General features: G+C 44.6%; 1 protein-coding gene across 3 annotated transcripts in view; it reads right to left on the reverse strand.

Annotated features, from left to right (window-relative positions):
- Positions 1-619: 619 nt before the first annotated feature.
- The window catches only part of KLHL3 (kelch like family member 3), a 145878-nt gene continuing 120359 nt past the window's right edge, over positions 620-26138 (reverse strand). For 2 of the 3 annotated variants that reach the window (XM_064276538.1, XM_064276548.1), the window contains exons 9-14: positions 23171-23288; positions 22626-22823; positions 21038-21139; positions 17401-17529; positions 13303-13443; positions 9713-10370 (exon numbers count right to left, since the gene is read on the reverse strand). In XM_064276538.1, coding sequence (XP_064132608.1) covers positions 10144-10370; positions 13303-13443; positions 17401-17529; positions 21038-21139; positions 22626-22823; positions 23171-23288 — 915 coding nt within the window. In that variant the 3' untranslated portion in view covers positions 9713-10143. Of the gene's footprint in view, positions 5479-9712; positions 10371-13302; positions 13444-17400; positions 17530-21037; positions 21140-22625; positions 22824-23170; positions 23289-26138 lie in introns of those variants that run through there. The other variant, XM_010590853.3, reaches the window with a different exon arrangement.

Consider the following 26138-nt stretch of genomic DNA (forward strand, 5'->3'; position numbering starts at 1 on the left):
ACTATTACAGTAACAAATGTATCATTTACCATCAACATAAGAGGAGGACGTTGTTGGGCAACTGGTCTGAAAACTGGGATTACGGTATTTTCCTTTAACCATGTTTGCACTCCCAAGACTTTTGCTGCCTTCTTCTCTTTGGTGCTTCTTGGACCAACCCCTTCCCCCCGCCCCATCACCTTCTCATCAGCTAGCAGTGGCAGAGAATTAAGAACACAGACTTTGGAGTGCAACCAATATCCTGGCTTCATCCCTTTGTAGCCACTACCATAGGCAAGTTGTTATTGTCTGTGTTTTATTTCCTCATCTGTAGAATGAAGATAATAGTAACTATCTTGGAAGATCATGATGAGGATTAAATGTGTTGATACAAGGAAAGCACTTAGAAAAGTGCCCGGCACATAGTAAGCACTCAGTAAATGTTATTATTATTTCATATATGTTGATATCTTGTTTATATTTAATATAATTAATATTTGGTTATTTAATAATCAAAACATAACAAATCTCTAGGTCTTATAACAGACTTTGTAAGAATCAATGCTTATTTACAGCTGAATCCCTGTTTCCTCCTCCCCATACCTGAGGCCAGCACAGCCACCCTCACAACAGGAGTTGAGTCACAATCTCCTGGCTGTTGCACACACCAGCTAACATTTGCTGGAGGGACTGTCCTCTCTGGGCCTCATGAAGAAGGTCTTGGTGGGTTTGGCACTGTGCTGCAGCCAGGTGACAGAGACCAAAGGAACCTAGACCCTGTTCAATAGATCTTAAAGAGAAAAAATTTTAAATATGAAGACATGCAGGAATAAGTCTATCCTTTTCATGTCAGAGACATAGTGGAGAGGCTGGTTTGTGAAAATGAAATACTGAGAAAGGTTTACACAGTTCAGCTTTTATTAAAATTAAAGCATGGGAAACTAGAACATGATTCCTGTTAAAATAATACACTTGAGGAAATGTTTCTTCAGCTTTCACTGTAACTGATCAAGCATGTGACAAGTGTTGTTCTTTTACAAGATATACGTTCCCTAATTTCCATGCAGGAGACATCAGATCAAGGGCCTTACCTATGTGATATGTTGTACGGGGTGTCAGTCATCACGTCTGACGGAATGTGGACAATCCCAAGGACAGAGCACCCACACGGACACACACATTCAGAGTCTTGAGTTTTCTTTCAAAGTAATTATTTTACACATCATATACAAATAAAAACTATACAAATTAAACACAAAGTCCAACAAGGGTCCTTTATTGCCACTGAAAAGGGGAAAAAATAATTTATAATCTCATACCCAAAGGCAAGAATATAGCACTAGGGCAATTTGTTTCTCCAAATGCCACAGTCCCTTGTGTTCCTGACTTGGCTGATGCTGTATCCATGAGTCACTGAGTCTTATAACGAAGGCTGCAGAGAGGCTGTAAGGCGGTGATGATCCACTATGGAAGGGACCTCTTCCATTCCTTAACGCCAGACATGCTGCCAGCTCTCCTGCTTGGTCAGTAGATGCACAGCACAGCTGAACACGAGGGGCTTAGGATCCTAAATAGTGCAAATACTTTAAAAAAAAAAAAAAAGACATTCCAACCTCCTGTCTTCTCCAGGCAAATAGAGCCTTAAAAACCCCAGCTAACTGTAATATGAGTTTGCTCAACCTCTCAACTTGATCCAACAAGATGCAAATGGGGTGCAGGGAGGCAATTCAATATGGCACCTGTCCCAACAATAAAAATAACAATTAAAAAAATCACGCCAATGGCAGACAAATGCACAAATTAGAACCTGGGGCACAGACACAGCTCGAGAGGCAACTAAGTTGTAAGTTAGAATGAGCAACTGCAAAGTTCAGAGAAAAGACACTTCCAAAACGGACATCATCCAGTAGCAAAGGCCTTACGCTGTTGGAAGTTTCAGAAGACCAAGGGACAGAAGAGAATGAGGAAAGGTTTCCTGGACCTAGGAAACTGTTGAGTACGTGCCTTGGAGGGCAGGCCTTTCTCTGGAGCCTCTCCACACCACGCTCTGCCAGGCTCATCACCAGGCAGTGAGAGTCACCAGGAGGTGGGCCACGCCAGCCTCACCCCCACAAAAAGCAGACTTCAAAGAAGTTGTTGTAGTTGTGTGCCATTGAGTAGATTCCAACTCATAGCAACCCTAGACAGGCAATATGCATGGATAAGTGCTGAGTCAAGCTTAACATTTGCCCCTAGGAATTTAAGAATCACCAGTCGTTTGTGTTTTTAAATTCCACAGTCTCCCTTGAATATGGTATAAGAAAGAAGACTCTGAGGCAAAGAGGTTTGTGTACCTGGAGCTACTGAAAAATCCATTTTTGGAGGGTAAGAAGCAAAGGGAAAGAGCTACAGGCATGAACTACGTGTGAGAGGGAGTGACATGGAACCACGCATTTCATCATCATGGACAATAAAAAGTGATTCAAATATCCTGAAAAATTATAAAAATATTTACATTAAAATTTTAGCCTGAAAGCTATAGCTTCAATTTTATAAAAAGGCAATCTTTGAAAGGATCTGGCTCAGAAATATATAAACATTACACAACAGATATCAAAGTAAGACAGCTCGAAAAAGCATCTTAGGGGATACTGCAACTGGTTTGTCATGAACTAGAATTAAGTATTCTTATTGCATAGCAGAAAATGAGGTCACTTTCATTTGCATAATACTGCAACTTTTTAAATGGAGAGATGCCATTGGGCACTGATGAGAAATAACTTTGGAATTCAGAGTCTGACTTCTATGTTTTCCAAATCAGTATCCAATTGGTGTCTAAGGTGCTTCTAACCTTGGGCTTCAATTCCATTTCATCACTGCAATCAGACTTCCAGACACATCACTGACAAAGCTGCACTCACAAGCAGTAGTAGCCACCCTAATTGGGGATGGGGGCTTCTCACCTACCATGTGACAAGCACAGACTTGAACATAAGTCTGCTGTGTCCCACTACGGAGAGAGAAGGTCGTACCTAGTGATAAAGAGTCGGTAGTTTTGGATGGCATCTGTGGGCAGCTAGAGCAGACTTCTTTTTGGTGATGACATACCAGTGTTCTAGTCCCCGTGAGAAAGGACACATGAGGATGAGATGACATGGCCTAGGCAGCACTACTAGCAGGGTCAGTGCTTCTTGGGAAAAGGAGATGTGGGGTGGAACCAATGGCAAAAATCCAAAAGAAGAAACATAGCTGGCTAGCTTTCATGGGAGGATGATACACAAAAAATAACCTCCCCCACATACGCTTCAAAGTCCAGCTTCTAGGCGGTGGGAAAGGGGATGGGGAATTCACCTTTCATCTGAAATCAGGAGCTTGTGTAAATAGCATACATTAGGCCCCAACACCCCACCTCATCCTCACCACATATACACCAAAACAAGGTCCCAAGAACATTTAGGACCAAGAGTTCATTCGATCAGTTTCCAACCTAGAGCCAGGCAGAGCTCTAAAACCATAGTCATTTCCACTGCTGGGAGAGACCAGAGCACCCAATTAAAAGCAGGCCTGGATTCCTTTGGATACATTTCTTCCAGGTCCACCAAAGCTCAATGTTTCAGCCTCTTCCCTAGGCTGCTAAAAATCCTGGGTGCTTTGGTGTTCTCCAAGCATCTCTGTGAAGCGGCATATGCTCAACATCATAAGTTTCCACTTCAGGAGAGTTGTGTGTTTAGTGCTCGATAAATATATAGTAAATACACAAATTGGCCAATTAGCTGAGGAGGCTTCTGGGTTTCTAATTGCAGGGAGGGGGGATACCAACCTCCTGCAGCATCTGCTTTAAAGTAGCTCAGTTGTATTAGAAGTCTAACATCAGGGTTTACAAAGTCTCTTGGCTCCCCAGAGGCAGACCTTGACATCAGAGAGCCTTAAATCCAGGCCCTAGAATATGAGACTGTTCTCCATACACAAGACTTCGCCTCCCGTATGTCTGAAATTTCAACTTAGGCAACTTACTACTTTAGGAACAGCACAGCTTTAAGGTTCTTTTTATAAAATGCAAATGACTCCATACACACTCAAATACCTACTCTCCAGACCTTGAAATTCTATCATTAATAATTTTCACCTGTGAATTAGCAAACTTTCCTCAAGCTCTTCTTTTAAAATGTAAGTATCCCTGGGAGAGATCACACATCCAGGGCCTATCACCATCTCCTCCCCCAAAGGGGAAGCAAGGAGGAGAGGGTAGTCCTGAGGGTTGGGGGGAAGGTACAGGCCCTGGAATGGAGCAGAGGACAAGGAAGACAAGGATATCAGACAGACTGGACCATCACAAACAGCCAAGGGCCAGCTGCAGCCGACAGTCAAAGTCATTCGTATTCATTTGAATCTCACATGACCCTATACGATGCAGGGACACACCTATCTTTGGGTTTGGAGGTAAGATGAACTTTTATTTATCCTCCAAACTTGAAGATTTTTGAGAGTAAAATGGGGAGCTGTAAGTAATTAAGCCTGGATGACAAGTATAAACAGGGACTGTACTATCCTGGTTAAACCCAGAAGTAGGGTCCCTCTCTGAGACTGTTAGGGCAGGGACCTGGTCCCTACCACTTTGGTTGTTTTTTGTTTTGTTTTTATTTATTTATTTATTTTTCTCCAGTGTGTTACCCATGGCTTCTCTGAAGAGTTAGCCTTCGCAGCTGAAGAGACAAAACCTCCAAACCTGGAATCCATGACATCAAGGAGCAGTGACCCACACCCAAAGCTGGGCTGTCCTCATCTGCTTCCTGGAGGAGAGCCCAAGGAAGAGTAGCGGTGGAGGAGCACTGCGAGCCCTCGTGTCCACCAGTTCTAGCACAAAGCGTGAGGTGCTGCTTCAAGAATGGCCCAGCTCTTCTGCAGACAGAGTTTCTGTAGTGAAGTAATATATGCTGCCCCTCTTGCTAGTTATTTCTGGACCTTCCCAGGCTGTCCAAATGGACCTCCAGAAGACAGCAGCTTTAGTAGTCTCAGGGTCCCCAGAAGCCAAATCCAGAAGAGAGGTTTCTGTGATTCGATTTTTAGCAAAGTGAAGGATCAGTAGTAAAGAAATCCAGTAGACAGTCACACATCCCACCCCACAACTCAGTGAAACACCATGTTCTACACACATACACACACACACACACACACACACCACACACAAACATACGGTCCAAGTTCTCTGTTGTCCCTGTAGAAACACACACACAAAAAAGCCCAAAGGTGCTGCTGGGATTGTCAGGAATCCCACTGCTCAGGGTGGACGCCAAAGCACCTCAGGGGAACAGGAGCTGGGCCACCAACAGGTGTTCACACTGCAAGGCCACTCTGCCAAGTCAGAGGACGGTGGTTCCCACAACACTACAGACTCTCCAGCAAGTGGAATCCAGTCATCATGGTCCCCCGCTATTCTGAGTCACAGGCAGCACTCCCCTCTTCCTCCACCTCCTGGCAGTGGGAGTTTGGGTCACAAGGGCTTGTGAATCACAGCAACACCTAAAATGAAAGGAACAGAAAGTTATCATCTTAGCTTCTCCAGAGTTACTCAGAGTCCCAGTGAGTTCATGAATCCAAGACAACCTAAGTCACAACCAAGAAAAATGGAGACAATTTTTATCCAAATATTAAAGGGCCTGTGGACTCTGGCTACCAGCAGCTGTCTGTTCCCCACCCCTACAGTTAAGCCTCAGCAAGGGATTTGGATCAAGAAGCACAGTCCCTCAAACACCATAGATGATGGTTTCATCTCTCGTCATCACACAGACTCATCTAGTATTTTACTGGCTTCCATTCCCAACACCAGACTCAGTTCAGCAACACTCAGTACCCTCGCTGGAAGCCCAGAGGCAGCTACATGGCTCTAAATTTTTATCACTTTAAGAGAGGTGATGGGTGATTCATGTCTACTTTTAGAAAACACTGGATGAACTAGAAAGAACAGTGAATTCATAGAAATAAGAACTGAATTTCAATCCCAGCTCTGCCACCAGTCAACCTTCATTGTGGCCCTAGGAAAGTCCACTTACCTCTAGACCTCAGTTCCCACACTAACTTAGTGTCATCTAACTGAAGGATCCTTCCAGTGGGGAATTCAATACTTCAATAAACAATCCAGACATGTATGTGTTACTGTTTTAGCCATGTTGAACCAACCTCAGTACCTAGCTCTGAAAATCCCATGTATGTCCCTAAAATCTCATTGTAATGAACTGAGGCCATGTGGTAGATGCTAGTTGATTAGTCAACATCCTTTTTACTTGCTATGATCCACTATAGAGAACCAACAAGTTACAGGTTCAGCTTTCCAAATTCCCTTGCAGCTAGAAGTGGCCATGTGACCCAGTCCTGGCCAATGAGATTATAAATACAAGCCTGCTGCAACTCTGTCCTTCCTTCTGCCTGAGTTCTCATGCAATGCCTAAGAGGCAGTAGCAGCTGTTGGTCCAGAGGGAAGAACAGAAAAGAAAGGAGATTCTTCAGTGGCAGCCCTGAGTCACCAGGCCAGCCCTGGACTTCTTTCTGCCTGAGACAAATACACCCCCTTCCTTATTTAAGCAAGTTTCTGTCATGTTTTCTGTGACCTGCAGCTGAACAAATCCTAATATACTGGGTGTCAACAGGTAAGGTGGTGATTGAAGCCTTATTTTAACATATCCCTATTATGATAAGGTGAAACTGAGAGAACATTGTTAAAAAGAATCTTAGGATACCCCATTGACAGCGGTTCTTCTGAGACATCCATTTCCTGTTAATTCCTGGATAAAGATACCGATACAGAAGCTTCCAACAACCGATACAGAAGCTTCGAGGTGGGTAAAACTTAAGTCCTCAGACCCAGATATGCTGCCTGACCTTGAGAGCATCTTTTCTGTACCTCACGCTTCTCTTCCATAAGGTGGCTTTTATTTTTCCCCATAAAGCAGACTCCCGTATTGCTTTTTTATAGAAACTTTCTTTTTTTATTATAAAAGTAATACATTCTCATTATGTAAATTTGGAAAACAAAGCAGAACACAAAGGAAAACATCTTTAATCTCTCTATACAAAGAGAATCACCAGCATCTAATAATAATCACAGTCCCTGGGTGGAACAAAAGGTTAAGGCACTCAGCTGCTAACTGAAAAGTTGGAGATTTGAGTCTACCCAGAGGAACTTTGAAAGAAAGGCCTGGTGATCTACTTCTGAAAAATCAACCAAAAAAAAATCAGCCATTGAAAACCCTATGGAGCATACTTCTACCTTGACCCATGTCATGGCAACTCCATGAATCAGAATCGACTCAATGGCAACTAGTTAATAATACATAATCACAATCATTAACTGAAATTTCTACATGCCAGACAGGCATTGTGCTAAGCACTTCACACATTTTATGGCATTTTATTCTCACAACAGCCTTCAGAGGCTTGCTATTATTTTATTCCCATTTTACAAATGAGAAAATAGAGGTTCGATCATATTGAACACCTTGCCCAAAGTCCTAGGGCTATTAGCAGAGTTGGGATTCGAATTCAGATCAGACTCCAATATTCATATCTTCAGCTCACACAGTACATACAATTCTCTATCCTCCTCTTAATCTAGCAGTCTGTCACAAATATTTTCTCATAACATTAAAAACACTTCCACTGTAAAAAAAAAAAAGTTTATTTTCTTCATATCAGACATTAAGTACTTCTCAACATTTTGTTATTACAAATAAGGCTCTAATAAATAAACTTTAGTCCATAAATTTAATTTCTGGAAGGAAGGCCTGTATCTTATGCTACCTAGGGAGCCAGGCACAAAATAAATCACTCAGTCAACGGGTATGAACACAAAATTGTGCATTTGATTGTCTCCTTCCCCCCTACTTCTCAGACTGGGCAGACAAATAAGAAACCGACATGAAATATTCAGCACATACACGAAATTCTAGCCACCCAGACTTAACCTTTCCCCTCTCATTAAGCCTCGTCCTAGAAAATACTCTGCTCTTCCAACGACAGTTTTGAAAAGAAAATTACAGGACTGGTTTTAATAATTAACCATGAGAACGGAATCACTCTAGGACCAAATCCCTCTAAATTTTTTTTACATTTGCCCAAGAAGAATGTGATAAAGTGTGAAAAATCCTGAATGAGGGAAGAGGATAAAACAAATTCATTGGAACTGAAGCCCTGTGTTGAAAGGCTGTGACCCAAACTCTTTCTAGCCTGCAGTACACAGACCTGCCTTTGCACTGCAATCTAACCAATGGGGGATGATTCCCCCTTTCTAATGCAAAATGGGATTTAGAACACCACCACAGGAGTTGTGCTGTGGATTAAATGGGATTATCATTAGGTGCCATCACTCATAGCAACCTTAGGTATAACAGAATGAAACATTGCCAGTCCTGCGCCATCCTCACATCGTTGCTATGTTTGACCCCACTGTTGCAGCCACTATGTCAATCCATCTCATTGAGCGTCTCCCTCTTTTTCTTTGACCCTCCACTTTACCAAGCATGATGTCTTTCTCCAGTGATCTGTCCACACAGACATGTAAGACAATGCCTGACACATTGAATGTGCTCAGCAAATAAATGTTAGCTCTAATTATACCCATTTCTGGAAAATCGCACACAAAAGTTAGTCTACATCATGGATATATATTTGCTTGTCTCCTCATAGTCCCCGACTCCAGCAGCACCAACTCTGATCCCACCCACCTCCTCTTCACCTCTTTTATCTCCCTCCAACCTCACCAAGCCCATCACACACATTCCCCAAGAAGAAGCCGCTACACCCATCTAATATCTTTCTCCTCCCTCCCAGCCTCTTGTCTGGAATGTCCTATTCCCTGATCTTTTGCTGAGTCTGAATCCTGAATTTACCATTTATGAGCCATGTGGCCTTGAGACAGATAGGGTTAACTGTGGTGGCAGAATAAAAGAACTGTTAAAAGATTACCATCTAGAAGTTGGATAAACAGGAACCACACCCTATCAACATAAGATAAGGTTGTAACATCCCATGAATTACTATCTTCTTCTTAGTATTTTTCTAGTCCCTTCTCCCTTTACAGGCTCCTGAATGTGCAGAAGAACAAAGTGTGACCATTGTTTAACCTTCCTTAGCCCTCCAAAGATGGTGATGTAGTGCCAAAGATCAGTGCACTTGCACTATATCCCATAATAAGTAATGCCAAGGGCTGCCAAGAGGACTCCATCTTGAATATCAGCAGGTTCCACCTCGTATTCCAGATGCTCGGGCAACCTAATTAACATGCACCACCATTCTAAGAAGTACCTGCCCCTAGAAAGAAGCCCACTAAATATTCATTACTCTGTTGTCTCCACCAAACCCACATAAGCCGTAGCCTTGCTTCCCTTTTCGAGTCAGTCTTTTGGGGAGGCTTAGTCCCCCACTGACTCCTTTTGCTTGACTCAAGAAAAATAAGGCTTGCTGCAGATAAAGTTTGTCTTTCGCATGTAGTCTTACTAGGGAAAAGACAAAGGCCCTTTGTGTCAGATTGGCAATTGGTAACAGCCTTGGGCAAGTTACTTAAACTCTCAAAACCTCCGTTTTACCATCTGTAAAATGGAAGGATACAGTCCCACTCAACCTGAAAGGCCGTTGAAAACATGCGAGTGATTGCATACACGGTACCTAATATGCTCCTCTGTGGTACAGAGAGTGGGTGCCAGCAAAGGACAACTACAGTGTGATTGGGAGCTACCATCAAGGTTTAATCGAGTCTCTTCTCCTTTGGGAAGTGTCCTCTGACTCTGCCAGTCCTCACCTGTCTGTCATACCCTAAAGCATGTATAGTATATTTCATTTAGAACCTGTATGTACAGCATCTTATATTTCCCCCATTTTGTGTAGGCAGGTCTTATCAAATTAATTTCCAACTTAATTTCTGGAAGGAAGACTTGTGTTTTATTCTACTTAGGGAGCTAGGCACTTAATAAACCAGGAATGGCAATGACATTCTAAAATCTCTTATAACATATCAGATCTGTTGGAGGCAGGTCCCTGGACCACTGTGTTAAGATGAACTCTGCGGCTGCATTTGAGTTCACTGGGGAAACACAGGCTAATTATTAATATCTGTCAATGATACAGAAGGAAGGAGTGGTGGGCACATGACAACTATCTGCCATCCATGAAGGAGGCTCTCAGTCTTAAGAAAACTTACTCTCCCCTCACCCTCGTCACCCCCATGGGGTTGGAAGCCTTGGGCATGCTGGGGAGGGAACTAGATGGGGTATACTGACCTGCATAGCTCCGCCCAGTGCTCATGTTGGTTGGCAGCAGCGTCCATTTATCAGTGACAGGATTGTAGTACTCCACCGAAGCCAAGTTGCAGGATCCATCATCGCCTCCAACCACATACAGGAGCCCATTCACTGCACAGACCCCTGGGAATCAACAGAAGTCACAACAGACATTTTAACAGGCTCTGAGGGATTGGAATCGATGAGAAACTAATCAGGAAAGCTCCAGAGGTTCTTTCCCTTACCTTTGTGGTAACACAACAGAGTGTTGGCTCCACAGGTCTGAGTTTGCTCAATGGAAGAACATACTGACAGCAGCTCCTGGGCTCTCGAGGTTCCCCTTCTGACAAGGTCACTGCTCTGACCAGGGAGCTTCCTCTACTACTTGGTCCCATAGAGCACTATGGGTGCAGGCCCCTCTCTACTGGAATGTGCCCCAGGGTGCATGCAGACCCCACACCCAGCCTGAGCTGTGCAATAACTCGGGGGACTGCATGCCCCTACTATTTCTCTACTTCTAAGTCTTTTTCTGGATATTACATCCATACTGTGTGGTGTCAAAGAGGTGCCTGTGATCCCTTTACATGACTGAAGTCTAAATTCATGCATAGTTTCCAGGGGTGAGGTACCACTCCCATGCTGACACAGGAGTGAACTCGTTTGGGGGCAGGGTCTTGTAGCAGGGGCTCAAGAGTAAGAGAACATAATTAGTCCTCATCAAGACTTTAAAGGCCATAAACCAGCTGTCCCTGAGTCGTTCCAACTCATGGCAACCCCTTGTGTGTCAGAGTAGAACTGTGCTCCGCGGGGTTTTCAATGGCTGATTCTGCAGAAGTAGACTGCCAGGTCTTTCTTCTGAACTGCCAACCTTTTGGTTAGCAGCCGAGTGCGTTAGCCATTTGCACCACGCAGAGACACCTTTAAAGGCCATAGTCTGATATATCGTGTAATTTTTCAAAATTAGATTAAAGGATCGATGACCCTCAAAAAAAGTTGTAAGTTTCAGTGTTGGTAAAGACATGGGGAAATGGCTACCCTCATGTACTGGGGGGAGTATAAAGTGGACCACCTTCCGGGATGATCTCTAAAGTACACGTGTTCCCTCTAACTCAAAAATTCCACTTATGGGTTTTTATCCTGAAGAAATTATGTAAAATGCATGCACAAATTTAGCTATAGAGACCATTTATAATAACCAAAGCATTATTTGTAGTAAAGGTGGAAATAGTAGATTGGTTATTTAAATTATGATGTAGCCACTTAAAACAGCATCACATAAATAGAGTTTCCAAGGAGAGCTTGGTAGATTCGAACTGCTGACCTTTCGGTTAGCAGCTGTAGCACTTAACCACTATACCACCAGGGTTCCCGTAAATATATTCAGTGTTGTAAAAAGATATTCATGAAAGATTATAAAGTGGGTTTTTTAAAAAGCAGGTAACAGAACAGTAGTATGATTCTATTTTTATTATTAAAAAAGAGAAATATCTATATGTGAAGGTTTATATACACATATATTTATATTTAAACTTAATTATTGGATTCTAGCCCTAGTGGTTGCTATAAGTCGGAATTGACTCAATGGCAACCGGTAGTAGTAGGTAGTAGTAGCCCTAGTGGTGCAATGGTTAAGAGCTCAGCTGCTAACCAAAATGTCGGCAGTTCATATCTACCAACTGCTCTTTGGAAACCCTATGGGGCAGTTCTATTTTGTCCTGTAGGGTCGCTATGTGTCAGAATCGACTCAACCACAATAAGTTTGTTTTTTCAGTAGAGAGACTAGCTGTCTTGAGGGTTCTGTAATTCTTAACTCATGTGGATTAAGGCCAAATGCCAGGTTACATCACAGCAGACTTAAGCAATGAGCAAATTAATAAATTTCTCTCCATTTACACTTTCAATGAGCTAGTTATGAATGGGTTTAACCAACAGGTAATATGAGCATAAAGGAAATAAATCTGCCTGGAACCTACCTGTTTATCTCTCCAGTGCCAAAAGTTGGGCTAAGCCAACACATTTATAGAGCAAGGAAGCATAAAACAAAATATACCAAAACAAGACACAACCCGTATGTCAAAGTTCTAAAAGGAAATTGTTGTTGTTGGGTGCCGTCAAGTCAGTTCTGATCCATGCTGACCGTATGTAAAAGAGGAGAACTGCCCCACAGGGTTTTCTTGACTGTAATCTTTATGGAAGCAAATTGCCAGGTCTTTCTCCTGCAGAGCCGCTGGGTGGGTTCGAATCCCCAACCTTTCGGTTAACAGCCAAGTACTTAACCGTCACACCACTAAGGCTCTTTGTAGAGGCATTAGGCTCCAAGAAATAAAAACCTAAGCTCTGTACCATGAATCATCCCTCTTGGAAGGAAAAGGGGAATGGAAGGAAAGAGACAGGAAGTGCCGAGAAGGGAAGAAGGGAAGAGGTTCCACAGGAGAATCAGTCAGGGCCCTGGCTATCCCTGTGACAAAGGAATTGGTTTCAGGTGGGAAGTGATAGGTTCTCAGAGCCAGGCCACTGGCAAAGAAGAGAGACAACTAAGTGTCATTGTCTGGCCCTCAGGTGCCCACCGAAGCCACTGGGCAGGGGGCACAGATGGCATCCAGGAGAGCTTTTCTGGCTCTGTGCCCATCTGAGTGCAGCGAAAGTCATCACCCTTCACTGGGGGGAAGTGATCCCTCTACATCTAAGAGGGGGCCCTGTGGCTTCCTTTTTGGGTCTCAAGCTCTTCCTTCCCATAGTCCAGGGCTTATCTGGCAAATAGATACTTCCTGTCCTGGGTAGCACAGTGGTTAAGAGCTTGGCTGCTAACCAAAAGGCCAGCAATTCGAATCCACCAGCCATCCACCAGCCACTCCTTGGAAACCCTACGGGGCAGTACTACTCAGTCCTACAGGGTTGCTATGAGTCAGAATCGACTCAAGACACCAAAGGGTTGGGGTTTTTTTGGTTTTGTCCTGGGTATAAGCTCAGCCCCAGGCCCTGGGAGCCCCGCCCCTCTGCCTCTCTCTTAGGCTAGTGTTTACAGGGAGAAAAGACCCACAACCTCCAAAAGGGAGAAGGAGAAAGCAACCATTACCTGCATTGCGCCGGCACATGTTCATGTCTGCCACCTGCTTCCAGGTGTTTGTTCCAGGATCGTAAACCTCAACACTCTTCCTCACCAGGGGCCCATCATGCCCACCTGTGGCGTACAGCTGTCCACTGAGCACCCCAACCCCTGAAAAGCAGAGCACAGTGTCCGAGCTTCAGGCTGGCTACAGTGACCAGAAACCAGGAGACCCAGCATCCAGGCCTGGCCACCATCACCAGCAGGGTGACCTGGGGACTATCTCTCGGACCTCAGTTTCCCCATCTGTAAAACAAATATAATGACACCTTGTCTACCTCATAAGAGTGTCCATTTGAAAACTTTGAAAATATAAAGCAAATATGTCCGTTTTTGTTTTAAAAAAAAGGTATATGAGGTGGGGTGTTCATATGCAAAGAAAAATGACAAACAAAAAGGCTGAAAGAAACCCACCAAAACATTAAAAGTGGTTATTTATGGGTGGTACGATTACATGCTTTGTTTTTTCCTTCTTGACTATCTATATGGAAACCCTAGTGGCGTAGTGGTTAAGTGATACAGCTGCTAACCAAGAGGTCTGCAGTATGAATCCACCAGGTGCTTCTTAAACTCTATGGGGCAGTTCTACACTGTCCTATGGGGTCACTGTGAGTCAGAATCGACTCGACGGCAGTGGGTGGGTTGAACTATCTATATTGCCTAGTTTCCTTACAATGTGGCATTACTTTTATTACTCAGCCTTATATAAGTAAAAAGAGTTAAAAAAAAAAAAAAAAAGCCTAAAAAACAGCCACACAGCAGGTCGGCTGAGATAATGACTACCAAGCTCACCCTGCTTGTCTTTTAAGCAGGTCCTGTTCTTCCTGCCCGCTTGCTCTCCCTCCTAGATTGTAGCGTGCGCATTGGGCCACTCCCAGTGTTGATCAGCCTGAGTTGAGTACGAGCGGTGCATCGTTTACAAATTTTAGGGTCATCTTTTAAAAGCCTTTAATACAAGCCAAAGAAACAAAAGCCAGAAAAAAGGGAGGTGACATAGCAGCCTAGAAGGAGCAGCTGATCTGTCTCTATAACTTGCCTACTAGGTGATCCCCTCCACCTTACCTTTCTGGTCCTCAGTTTTCCCACTTGTAAAGTGGGGGAGTTGGACCAGATTAGTAGTTCCCAGAGGCCACTCCATGGACAGGCTGCATCTCAATCAGCTGGGGAGCCTCTTGGAAAGATAGATTCCAGGGCCTCACTCCCAGAGACAATGGTCAGGAATTTAGAAAAAGCTTCTCAGGTGACTGAAATGTGTAGCCAACGTTTCGGACCCAAGGACTAGATTTCTGAAACATAAACTTCATGTGAACAAGGACCGTGTCTGTCTTGTCCACTTTTGCTTCCCTGGGCCTGGCAGTAGTAGGTCCTCAACAACTGCTGTTTGAGAGACCAAATACGTAAAATCCCTTTCAGCAATTGCAGTAGTATACCAGTGGTTCCCAGCAGCTGCCCTGAGCTAACAGCAGATGGCAGTGCTGTACCAACAATGGGTATCTGGTGCCTGTATGTTTTTTTTTATAAAACGCAGTGTTTTCCAAGCAGGGCTTCAAACCTGTTAGAACCTCTGCTAAAAATCTGCCTTTCTACCCCAGATATACTGAATCACAATCTACACTTGAACAAGATCCCCTAGGTGATTCCTATGTACGATAAATTTTGAAACCCACTGCTCTACTACGGAACGTGTTAGAAATGAAAATTCTCAGCAGGGTTCATACCTGAAAGAGAAGCCTTAGTTCCAAGGCTGCCTCACATTCCCTTTCTCCAAGCTCATAAGGAACTAGCACACCCTGGGGCCCAGAGACGTCCTTTTCTTCCCCATAACCATCTCCTGGTATTGCCCACGCCCTGCTGAGGATATAAGCTGTCTTCCAGGGCACTCAAGGGCACCACTGTACCAGCAACTCTGCACTGCCACTGTGTAGCCTTATCCATAAATGTTCACCCAGAGACTTCCTGGATTAGGGCTGCAGGGACTCCAGGCACCTCAAAGGGCTTCAGGTGGCCAGAGGCCAGGGCCTCTGGTCTCTGGGTCCTCTGCCATCGACACTCCAGCCCATGACAAGTATGTGAGTTCCCCACTCCAGAGGCGAGCCTTCCCAAATCTTATGACAGTGAAGCTCTGAAGAAAGGCTGACCCGGGAGCCTGAGGCCAGGGCCCTGACTGGAATCTGAGGGAGTAGCCCACCTCTGAGAGAGAGGCCACCCCCCGAATTGGGGTCACTGTGCCGTCCAAGGGCACAGGCAGTAAAGCTGTCACCATCCAGGGCTTCCAGCCTAAGTGAGAGGCAGGACCAGCCAAGCGCTCTCCACTGAGCAATAACCCCCTAAGGAGCCAGGTGGGGTGGAGGCAGCTGTAGCCACCAAAGGCAGCTCCTTTTATAAGGATGAGCCTGAACTTTCAAAGGCAGGTCTGTCCCCGTGGCTTCACACCAGGGTGCCCCACCACACTCCCTGCTGTTCAGGGGTTCCTAGAAGCAGCCACACACGTCAGTGCGTGCTGCTTCACTCCTGCTGGCCTGTTCCTACATGCTTGGGCTTTGGATACTTGTTCTCACATTTCAAGTCACAATAGAGGATTTCTAGGAAGCACAAAGATGGCTCTACCAAAACTTTATAAACCAAATTACTAAAAGAGCTTTACTAAGGGAAGAGAGTTATGGGATTTCTAAAAATTGAATTGGCCTTTAGAGAACATCTACTGCCATCTGCTTATTTCACATGAAAGTGGCAGGGACTCGGCCAAGGTCACATGGTAAGTAGAACAAGCCCAGGACCAAAACCCAGGCTCCCTGACTCTAGGCATCTGCTCCATGTTCAGGAAGGGCCAATCTGTCAGGATCAGCAAAGACAAGCTCCCTAAAAATAGCATTCCAAGCACAAAGCTTCTTAAATAGAATCATACTGACTCTTCTTTAAACCTTTGAGCACACAAGGGTTCTTGGAAAACGTTAAAAATAGCATAATTTTTAAGGAATGCTGAGGATGTGGTCACGTGTTTGGTACTATATAATGAGAGCACAACTCAATCTTCAAAGTTAAATAAATAAATAAATAAAAGACAAAGAAATAGCACTGTAAGGAAAAACTCTCCGCTTTGGCTTTCCTTCCCAGAAGTCACGTGGCTTCCCCACCAGGCCCAGGTTGGTAGTCAGGGTTGCTGTGCAAGCCACCGCCCACCACAAGAGCCGGGACCCAGTGCCCCCAATCTGCCCTCTCAGACCCTTTCCTTTGGGTCTCTAAGATGATGGGGGGGAAGACAAGCATGGAAGCAGGGCCTATTGCTCCACTTTCTAGAAAAATCTCAGAGGAACACACAGCACCTAGTCTTCCCACAAGAGGCAGAATTGGAAAACCATTTGCGGAGTCATTCTCTTCCCAAGTGGGGAAGGGAACTAAAGCTGGGAAAGGCGGGGTGCAGGTGCATGAGTTTATCTCCAGGTATTAATGCTAATTATCCTGGCTTTTAATTCCCCATACAGAAACTCCAGACAGGCAAGCTTTAGCTCTGTTACCTGAAGCATGGGACCAGCAGTGCTTGTCCTACTATTTTATAGGAAGGAGATTCTGATCATTTTGGGGGGTTGCAAAAGCTAACTTTGGAGCAAGAGAGACCTGAGGGGGAATCTTGATTCTACCAGTTACTAATTATACCACCTTGGGCAAGAAGGTCCTCAATCCCTGGTAGACTGACTTACTGAATCTGTTAAGTGGGATTAATATTGCATCTACCTTTTAGGGCTGTGGTGAGGGTTAAATAAATTGGGGCTAATCAGGACAATATCTGGCACATAGTACACCCTCACTTTCAAGAGATGTAGATGTCTCCATAGAAATGGATGGTATGACGACAGAGAGAATATTACCTCATCCATACTCTAGCAAAGCGTTCCCTGGTGAAGGTGAGTTTATAAATGCTCATTGCCCAGGCGCAAAGGTACTGATGGGATTATACACATTAAAAGGACAGAGGTGGAGGTGAAATAAGGTATAATGTTAAGTTGTTGGTTTCAAAACCAGCCTGTGAGCAAAACAGACATAATCTGCAGCCTGAGGCCTCCCCCATACCTGCGCCACTGCGGCGGGTGCTCATATCTGCCACGTATGTCCACTCATTGGTTGCTGGGTTGTACTGCTCCACGGTGCTCAGGCACTGGCGGGAAGCTCCATCGTAACCCCCAACAGCATATAGCTTCCCTGAAATAGACAACCGTCAGCGATGATGGTGCCAGAGACACTGGCATAGAACTAGAGCTCGGCTGAAATGCTACCTTTAGCCTACCATGGCACTCTTACCTCAATTAGAGGTCAGAGCCTCCTCCTCTGGGGAGACCACCACCCCATTCCCCAACCAGGCTAAGCATCCTTCATATTTCTGCCTTCTCTTCCCTCTTAAGCCATGAGTTCCTTAGAGGCAGCACTGAACCTCTTTCTAAATAAGTACCCCAAATACCTAGCATGAAGCTATAGCCTAGCACCACTGGGGCTCAACGTATTCTTGCTGATGAACTACATTAAATCTCCAGAACAAGGCACCAGCTACATGGAAAGCTGGAGGGCCCAGCTATCCAGTGGCTAAAGATTCACAATGGCAGACAGGGCAAATATAAAAAATATTCTTCAGTGAGAACTCAAACCCAATCTTAGCCACTGTTACTACTGAGTGCTAAACTCCAGGAGGAAGAGCTTGTGAATGGAGTATTCTGTGTACATCCTGGCCTGGGCTGGCTAGAATTGATCTGCAGTCTCCCTTGTGACCTCTGAGGCATGCACAAGAGCCCTGAAGCGGCATCCCCTATTTTTAAAATAAAAATACCAAAAGCCAATATCCGAGAGCATCGTTTCTGCCTGTAGCTGGGGTTAGGTTGGGCACAGGGTTGAAGGTGGGAGAAATTGGTATTTGAGCTCTCCCAGAGCAGAGATCGAAATGTTTTGGGTTTAACATACAGTCTTAGAATGCAATGGGAGGGTCTCTTCTGTGTGGAGAAGTGGGGAGAGGAGTCCTACCTCATGTGGACCTCTGACCTGTGGGGGACCATGGGGTTATAGAAACGATCTGCAAACCAGGGCTTCTTAAATACTGTCGACTAAACAAATACTGCCCAATGCAAATCATCTAACAGGACAACTTAGCACTAGATTTTTGTTGTTGTTATTGTTACGAACTTGGTTAATTGAGAGATACCAACAGGACTAGTACGTGAGCATCTGCAATTATTTTAAGCTAGAAAGGGATCCTCTGGCTCAAAGTTATGCTCTACCATCAGAATTACTGCTGTATCAAATATGAAACCATTTCTCCTTCCGTCATCACTGAGCCTGGTTTTGTTTTCTAACTCAAAGTCCTCTCGACTCACTCCACAAAAAGCGACATCTCCTCCTCTAGTTCCACCTAAGTCAAGAGTTTAAAAAAAAAAACAACTCGGCAGCTCCTCTAGGGCCTAGGCCACCCAAGGTGTGTGCTGGTTCAGTGCAACCATCTACCCCCCCATCTGTCTGCCACTCATCAAAGCCTAAGCCCCTCAGGCAGGAGACGGGCCCGGGACATGGGTAACCCCTGTAGACCTGAGAACCTAACTCTCTGTAACACACCATCTCCTCTTTGTTGGGGAGCTTCTGCCTAGACCCAGGCCCTCACTGTCCTTCTTCTAAATAGGAATTCTTCTAGGCAGCCCTCAGCAAATTATCCTGATTCCCCTCACTGTTTTTCAACATCATTCAGACTATATAGCCATGGCTGGGAGATGATGAAAAGGAAGACAGTAAGCCAAAATGGAGACATATTTCCAAGGCTACGGTGAAGCAGAGTCCATTAAGTTCCTCCCTCAATATTCTACCCAAAGCTATAAATTGGACTCTGCTGCCCCAGGGTGACCCACATCCGAAAGAGCTCCAAATTCACCAGGGGTAAGAGAAACAAATCCCTATTTCGCCCTCCATGTCAACAGGTCATGCTACAAGACAGTACTTCTTCCACATACAGAATATGCTCACAAAAGCCTCTGTCAAGGGGAATGTTTTAAATTACTGCCATTAAGGCACCTCTTCTAACCCCCATCAACCATTCCAACCCTGTGTCAGCTGAAAAATACCCACTTAAGGTTTCTCCTTGAGTCTATTAACAAGGATTTGCTATTTTTAACCCTTAGTCTATTGTTCGATATTCCTGGCTAAGGAACTAGAGGGGAAATGGGGAGGTGGCTAGACAAAGCGCTTACGTTTGGCAGACAAATCAATTTCTGTACCACCAAGAGTATGAGATTGCAAGAAAGAATATATCTTGGTAAGAGGACAAAATCCTTGCACTCAATAAGATGACTTTTTAATATGTTAGAATAATATACCTTTAAATAAAGATATGAACTACACAATACTGGTAGAGACCAAGAAATGCAGCGAGAGAATCTTTCTAATAATATCTAACTCACTGCAGGTTGTACTCTCCCCAAAGCACACGTGTGTACGTGTGTACGTGTGTGTGTGTGTGTGTGTGTGTGTGTGTGTGTGTGTGAAACAGGGAATGTCACTGTACATGTCTGTATGCACAGATAGTCCAGCTAAATTCCCACTTCAGGGTAAATTAATGAATCAGTGTTATCCTAAAACAATACATTTTAGTTCAAATAATACTCCATACTTTGGTACACTGAACTCATACATATTTATAAAATGCCTATCTGTTAGTATTTGTTAGCAGCCCGAAGGAGTATAAAACCCTGTGGAGTCGATTCTGACTCATAGCAACCCTATATGACACAGTAGAACTGCTCCATAGGGTTTACAAGGCTGTAATCTTTACAGAAGCAGGCTGCCACATCTTCCTCCCACAGAGAGGCTGGTGGGTTCGAACTACCGACCTTTCAGTTAGCAGGTGAGTGCTTAACCACTGGGCCACCAGGGCTTCTTTGAGAAAGTGTTGCACAGTGAAAAAATCCCGGGTTTGGAGTCAGAAGACCTAGGTTCAAGGACTCATTGTGCTATTTACTACCTTGGGGTGCATCGCTTAATTCCTCTGAGACTCAGTTTCCCCATCTGGAAAAGAAGGAAATTCTAAGTCCTGCCTATCACTTTCACAGGGGTTTGGGGAATCGCAAATGAGAAAAATGGATGTGAAAGCCTTTCACAAACTATGGTGCACTGTCTAACCAGCCTCCAGACCTCACTACTTCTTCCCTACCTCACCCCACACACATTTCCAAACTAGAGCAGGACTCTACCACCAACCTGCCCTACACAGTAATCAGACCTGGGAAGGAGTACCCACCTCATTCAATAATCTGTTAATGTTTCATGTATAAACATGAGAACAATGTTAATTAAACACAATTAACTCACCCCCACCAGATTATACTTCTAGGTTACATACTGACTCTGGTTCCCCACTCTTCTCCCCTCCCCAACCTTTAACAGGGCTATTGACAAGTGGCCAAAAAGGCTGGCGTTTCCCCTCTAGGCTCCTCCTACTCCACCCAATCCAGCTGTACCACTTACTAGCTATGGGCCCTTGGATCAATGGCTTCTCCTCTATGAGTCTCAACTTTTCCTCACCTGTTTAATCAGGATAGTAGCACCTAGCGCAGAATAGTGACCAGAGGAATAGAACCCAGGTAGAGAAAGCATCAAGGATGATGCTGGGATGCTAGGCAGAGCACAAGGCCCACGTGCCAAGGCGGGCACTGGCCACAGCCCACTGCTGCCTCCTTACCCTCCACAACGCCCACACCCACACTGCTCCGCCGCGTGTTCATCGGGGCCACAAAGAACCACTCGTTGGTCTTGTAGCTGTAGGCTTCCACCGATGCTAGGCCTGGGAAACAAGAGACTCATGAGCATTCTATGGCACCAGGCCTCACGCTGCTGTGCTAAGCCGTAGTGAGGATGGGGGAAGAGTCTAAAGCTGGGGGCTAGAAGCCTGCATGTATGGCTCAGTGCCACAAGTGCCTCATTGTGTGGTCTGGGGAGACTCCCTTAAACACATCTGCAGTGCATCTACCTGACAGATCCACTAAGACTTGCCTCAGCTTGTGAGAGGAAGGGGGGAAAACTGAATTGCCTTGTAATTGTAAACTGTTAAACCTACAGAATGGAATGCTTTTATTTCAAGTGAACACCTGAGGTTGCCTCACTGCATATCTATTCCAACCAGAAAGGTGAAAACTCACTTCCACAGACTCCTTTGCAGCTAGAGATAACCATGTCGATGAGACCTAAGCAGAAGTCTGGTGGGGATTTCTGCAATAGACTTTGCTGTTCTGATAGAGATGCCACCCTTCCTGCTTCTTGCTACCTAGAACACAAATGCTGACTAGAGCTATAACAGGCATCTTGTGATCATGAGGAAAAGGCCAAGAGAAACTTAAAGAACTTGGGCCCAGCCTCTTTGGGCAACTGGACCAAGTCAGCAACTGCTGACCTCTGTACTTCTTGTTTCATGAATAAAACAAAATCCCTCACTCATTTAAGCCACAGTTTAGTCATGTTTTCTACTTACAGCCAAAAACAATTCCTGAAAGAAACGATGCCTCACTGCCTTTTGTTCTCTCTGTTCCCAGGTCCTGTTCACTACAGGCAGCCTCAGAAGGGGCTAAAGGCCCTGAAATTATATGACTGAGGTAGAGAGAATGCTGGGAGAGGTCACCAATCTGTAAGAACACATATTGAATATCCAGAGAAGTTAAACATATTCTTTTTCACCTCCCTGAGAACCAAAGGGTATCATTTTAGTTTAATAGAGTTACTATCTATGGAGACATCTGCATAGAGATATGAAGAGAGACAAGATAATCTCTCCAAACCCATGTCCACTAATAGCTTCTGATTCAAATTTTGAAGCTGGATAAAAACCAGGAGCAAGGAGAACTCTCTTGCTGTGGAATAACCTTGTAAAGGATTAGCAAATTGATGAACAAAGACTCAGGCAACCTGGCCCACCATGTGCTCTGAGCCAGGTCTCTTTCTACTGCTGAACTTCAGTTCTCTCATCTGGTCATTGCAGGGTTGAGACTAGAATTCCGAGATATCCTCTATGTAAGTATGTTCTCTTTTTAAGTCTCATCTTCTGAGTACATAGGTTCCCAGACACTGGAAACTAGAGAAAGGACTCTCTGAGGGGACTGTCTTTCCTAGAGCCCTGGAAATCACAGCATGTGGACAGTTCTGTGTAGGAAGGCCTGGCTCTGGTACCCAAAGCTGGGCGAAGAGAAGGAATGGATATGTGCCTGAGCAGTAGCTATAAAGTTGCAGGGAGGGTGTACACCAGGCTGGGCAGGATCAGGAATATGTCCTGGACCTACCAGTACTGCCATCAAAGCCTCCCACTGCATAGAGCAGGTCGTTGAGCACCGCTGCACCCAGCGTGCTCCGGCGCTCCTGCATACTGGCAATGGATGTCCACTGGTCCTTCACACCGTCGTACACATCTACTGTCCGCACACGCAGTGAGCCATTGAACCCGCCCACCGCGTACACGTGGCCAGCCATGAACACCACACCTGTGGCACAGAAAACCAAGGCATCAAGGTTATCTTGGGTAGTTTATCACAGTGATGAGTGGCAAGTGTGGAGCAAGGCATCATTGTGAGGCTCACTGGACATCATTTTGCATTCACTTTTCTAATTTTGTTTGATTCAAGCAAATAACTGAACTGGCTTGAACTCCCTAAGCACATAAGAACTGACCCTAGAGTAGCAGCTAGAAACTGTGCAAGAGGCAAAGGGGAAAGAAGCTTACAATGCACAAATATTTGAGGAAACAAGGAGAAGCGCGTGACTTTCGGCACCAAGCAGAGAAAAGCTGGGGGAAAGGTGGCCCGCAGAACTGGGAAACGGTGCAGCTCACCTGCTCTGCATCTCCTGGAGGGAAGCTCAGCAATCTGATCCCACCGGTCCTCCTCGAAATCATAGCACTCCACGCTGCGGATTGCCTTGGGCGCCTGGCCGCCAACCACAATCATGACCTCCAGAAAAACAAGTGGACATTAGGTGGGTCTCCCAACACCTGGAATGGTGGGTGGCCAATCCCTCATACTTCCACATGCTTATTGCCAGGGTCTCTGGGTGATCTGAGATGCCAGTTTACAAATTTATATATGTGGAAATGCTGCCCCTAAGCACCAACAGGTACGAGTTGTTAAGTCTAACTAGCATCTCCCCACAGGACAATCACAAGGTCTGTTCTTCCCAAACTGCCCTGCTCAGGGCTATGTTTGGGGTACATGGAGCCACTCAGGGCATCTTATGCAATCTCAATACCCTCCAGGATTGTGGGGCGGGGAGCGGGGGAAGGGGATTATAGCAAACAAATGTGAATATATTTTGAAATAGAGCACAAAACTTGGATGCATTTTAACATAAAAAATTACCTCAAAAAGACAGTTCTGAATGCCTAAACTGCAACGGGTACTTACCGCAGTAAAGAAAAAACTTGTGGAAAACTGCATTGTGGTGGTTACCACAGAAACTTATTTAACTGATGACGTTCTGCAAAACTCTGCCAACAGTACTATCTCCACAGGTAGTAATTACCACGGCCAGATACTGTGTGTAAAGTATGCTACTGACACTGCCTCAGCCACTTGTCACCACAACCCTGTGAGGTAGATCAAGTGAAATCTGTGCAAGCCGGAACGCGACAGCACTGCCTTGTTTTTCTGGGTCTTGCAAGTTCTCTGCCTTTGCCAAGGTGCAGTCTTACCACTTTTCTATCGCTCTCTATTACTGGAAAATATTTTAGTTTTCCTTCTCTCACAGGTTTCCGCCTTACACAGGCCCTGGCTTTTGTAGATTTTACTGTATTATCATCCTTATTGACAGATGACGAAAGTAAAGCCCAGAGAACCTATGTAAATTGCCCAAGGTCACACAGCTAAGAGTGGTGGAGCAGGAACTATAACTCAAGCCTACGGGACACAGAGGTGAGGCCAGCCCCACTCCTCTCCTGCCCTAGAGACAGTGTCCATGCAAAGACAGCTCTCAACATCTATGGTTTCAAACTGCAGGTCGCATTTCATTAGTGGATCATGAAGTCAATTTAATGCATTGCAACGAGCATACTTTTAAGAGAACAGCACAGAAAATACCATAGTAAGGACGTTATTTCAGGAAGTATTTGTTCTGGTTATTCACATATGCATGTGTATTCTGGGTAACAACTATATACATACGTATATATGTATATATATGTATGTATGTAGGCATATATATACGTATGTATGCCTACATACATACATATACATACATATGTAAGTATATATATAGTTGTTACCCAGAATACACATGCATACATACATACATATATATATATATATATATATATATATATATATATATATAAAACCAAACCCTTTGCTAATTGAGTCACAGCAACCCTATAGGGTAGAGTAGAACTGTCCCACAGGGTTTCCAAGGAGTGGCCAGTAGATTCAAACTTCCGACCTTTTGGTTAGCAGCCAAGTTATTAACCACTGCACCACCAGGGCTTCACATATATACATGTTATACATACATACATACATATATCTATTACTGTGGGGTGTGGCCTAAATAAAATTGAAAGCCACTCCTCAAGCTAGATTAGTTTTACTGCATTTCCTCACTGTGGTATCCCCATAGTTGTGACTTTTGTCACAAGTTATCTGGTATTAATAAAAATTAAAGTACCAACATTAACAATAGTTTACATATTTTAATAAACTCATGCAAATTCATGGCTGTCCTGATAATAAATCACTCTCACTCACTGGCATTCCAGCATGCACTCTTGAATGGACAGAAAGGAGTGGAAATTACAGCCAGCCAATATCACCTGCAGCCTGGTTGACCCTGGTGGTTCCCAAACTTTAGCGTGCATCAGAATCACCTGCAGAGCTTGTTAAAATTCAAATTTTAACAAGACCTACTGATTCAGTAGATGTGCAGTACGGCCTGAGAATCCGCATTTCTAACAAGATCAATTATTTATCCCCCAGGATTCCAGATTCATGCTCAACCACTGCCCATGTGGGTGGTCACTGGTGATCAGTTAATCCACAGCTGTCTTTGGCCACATGTGAGGGACCAGTGTTCATAAACTCAAAATTCAGTTCTGACATCTGGAGAATCACAAAGGAACCCAGGACACACTGTGCAGGCTTAGAGCCGCTGCTGCTACTTTCGGAAATTAACATCCTGCATTTGACCTTCCTGAATACCCCAGCTCAGAGGGTCCACTGCTCTGTGTCAAGAGCAGATCTTCCAGGGAATTCCAAAACAGCTGAATTCTATATTACTTCCCATCTGTAATTCTTCACTTAGATAAGCATCCACGAACTGCTCAAGGAAATGTTAATGAATGAACAGAGCCGCTTGCTGACTTCAGACAATGCCCAGCTTACTCCTCCAAGGCAGAATGTGTTCATAAACTCACCTAGAAATTTTCCTTGCTCTTCTAGTTTTCAGTTGATAAGACTAGCCCAGAGGCAAAATATAGAGAGGACTTCCTCTGAAATTTCATTCTTGAAACTGAGTGAGAATAAAACCAGTTTTTACTTTTCTTTCTGCAATGACTTCTTCAGGCATCCCAGGCCCTCACACATACTGTTCCCTCTACGTGGAACACTTCTCCCTCCCCTCCCCGCCTTCAGATCCCTCTGCTTTAACACCTGCTTATCTTTCAGGTCTCAATTTATATGTCACATTCTCCAAGAAGTCTTACTTCTGTGACCTCAAAGTCTGAGTTATATGCCCTCCTCTGGGCTCCTGCATGCCCCACATTCTTCCATAAAAACACGCCCTGCATTGTGTTGTAATGGTTACGTAACTTGTCTGTC

This window comes from Loxodonta africana, chromosome 2 (assembly GCF_030014295.1).
Source record: "Loxodonta africana isolate mLoxAfr1 chromosome 2, mLoxAfr1.hap2, whole genome shotgun sequence".
Taxonomy (NCBI): Eukaryota; Metazoa; Chordata; class Mammalia; order Proboscidea; family Elephantidae; genus Loxodonta; species Loxodonta africana.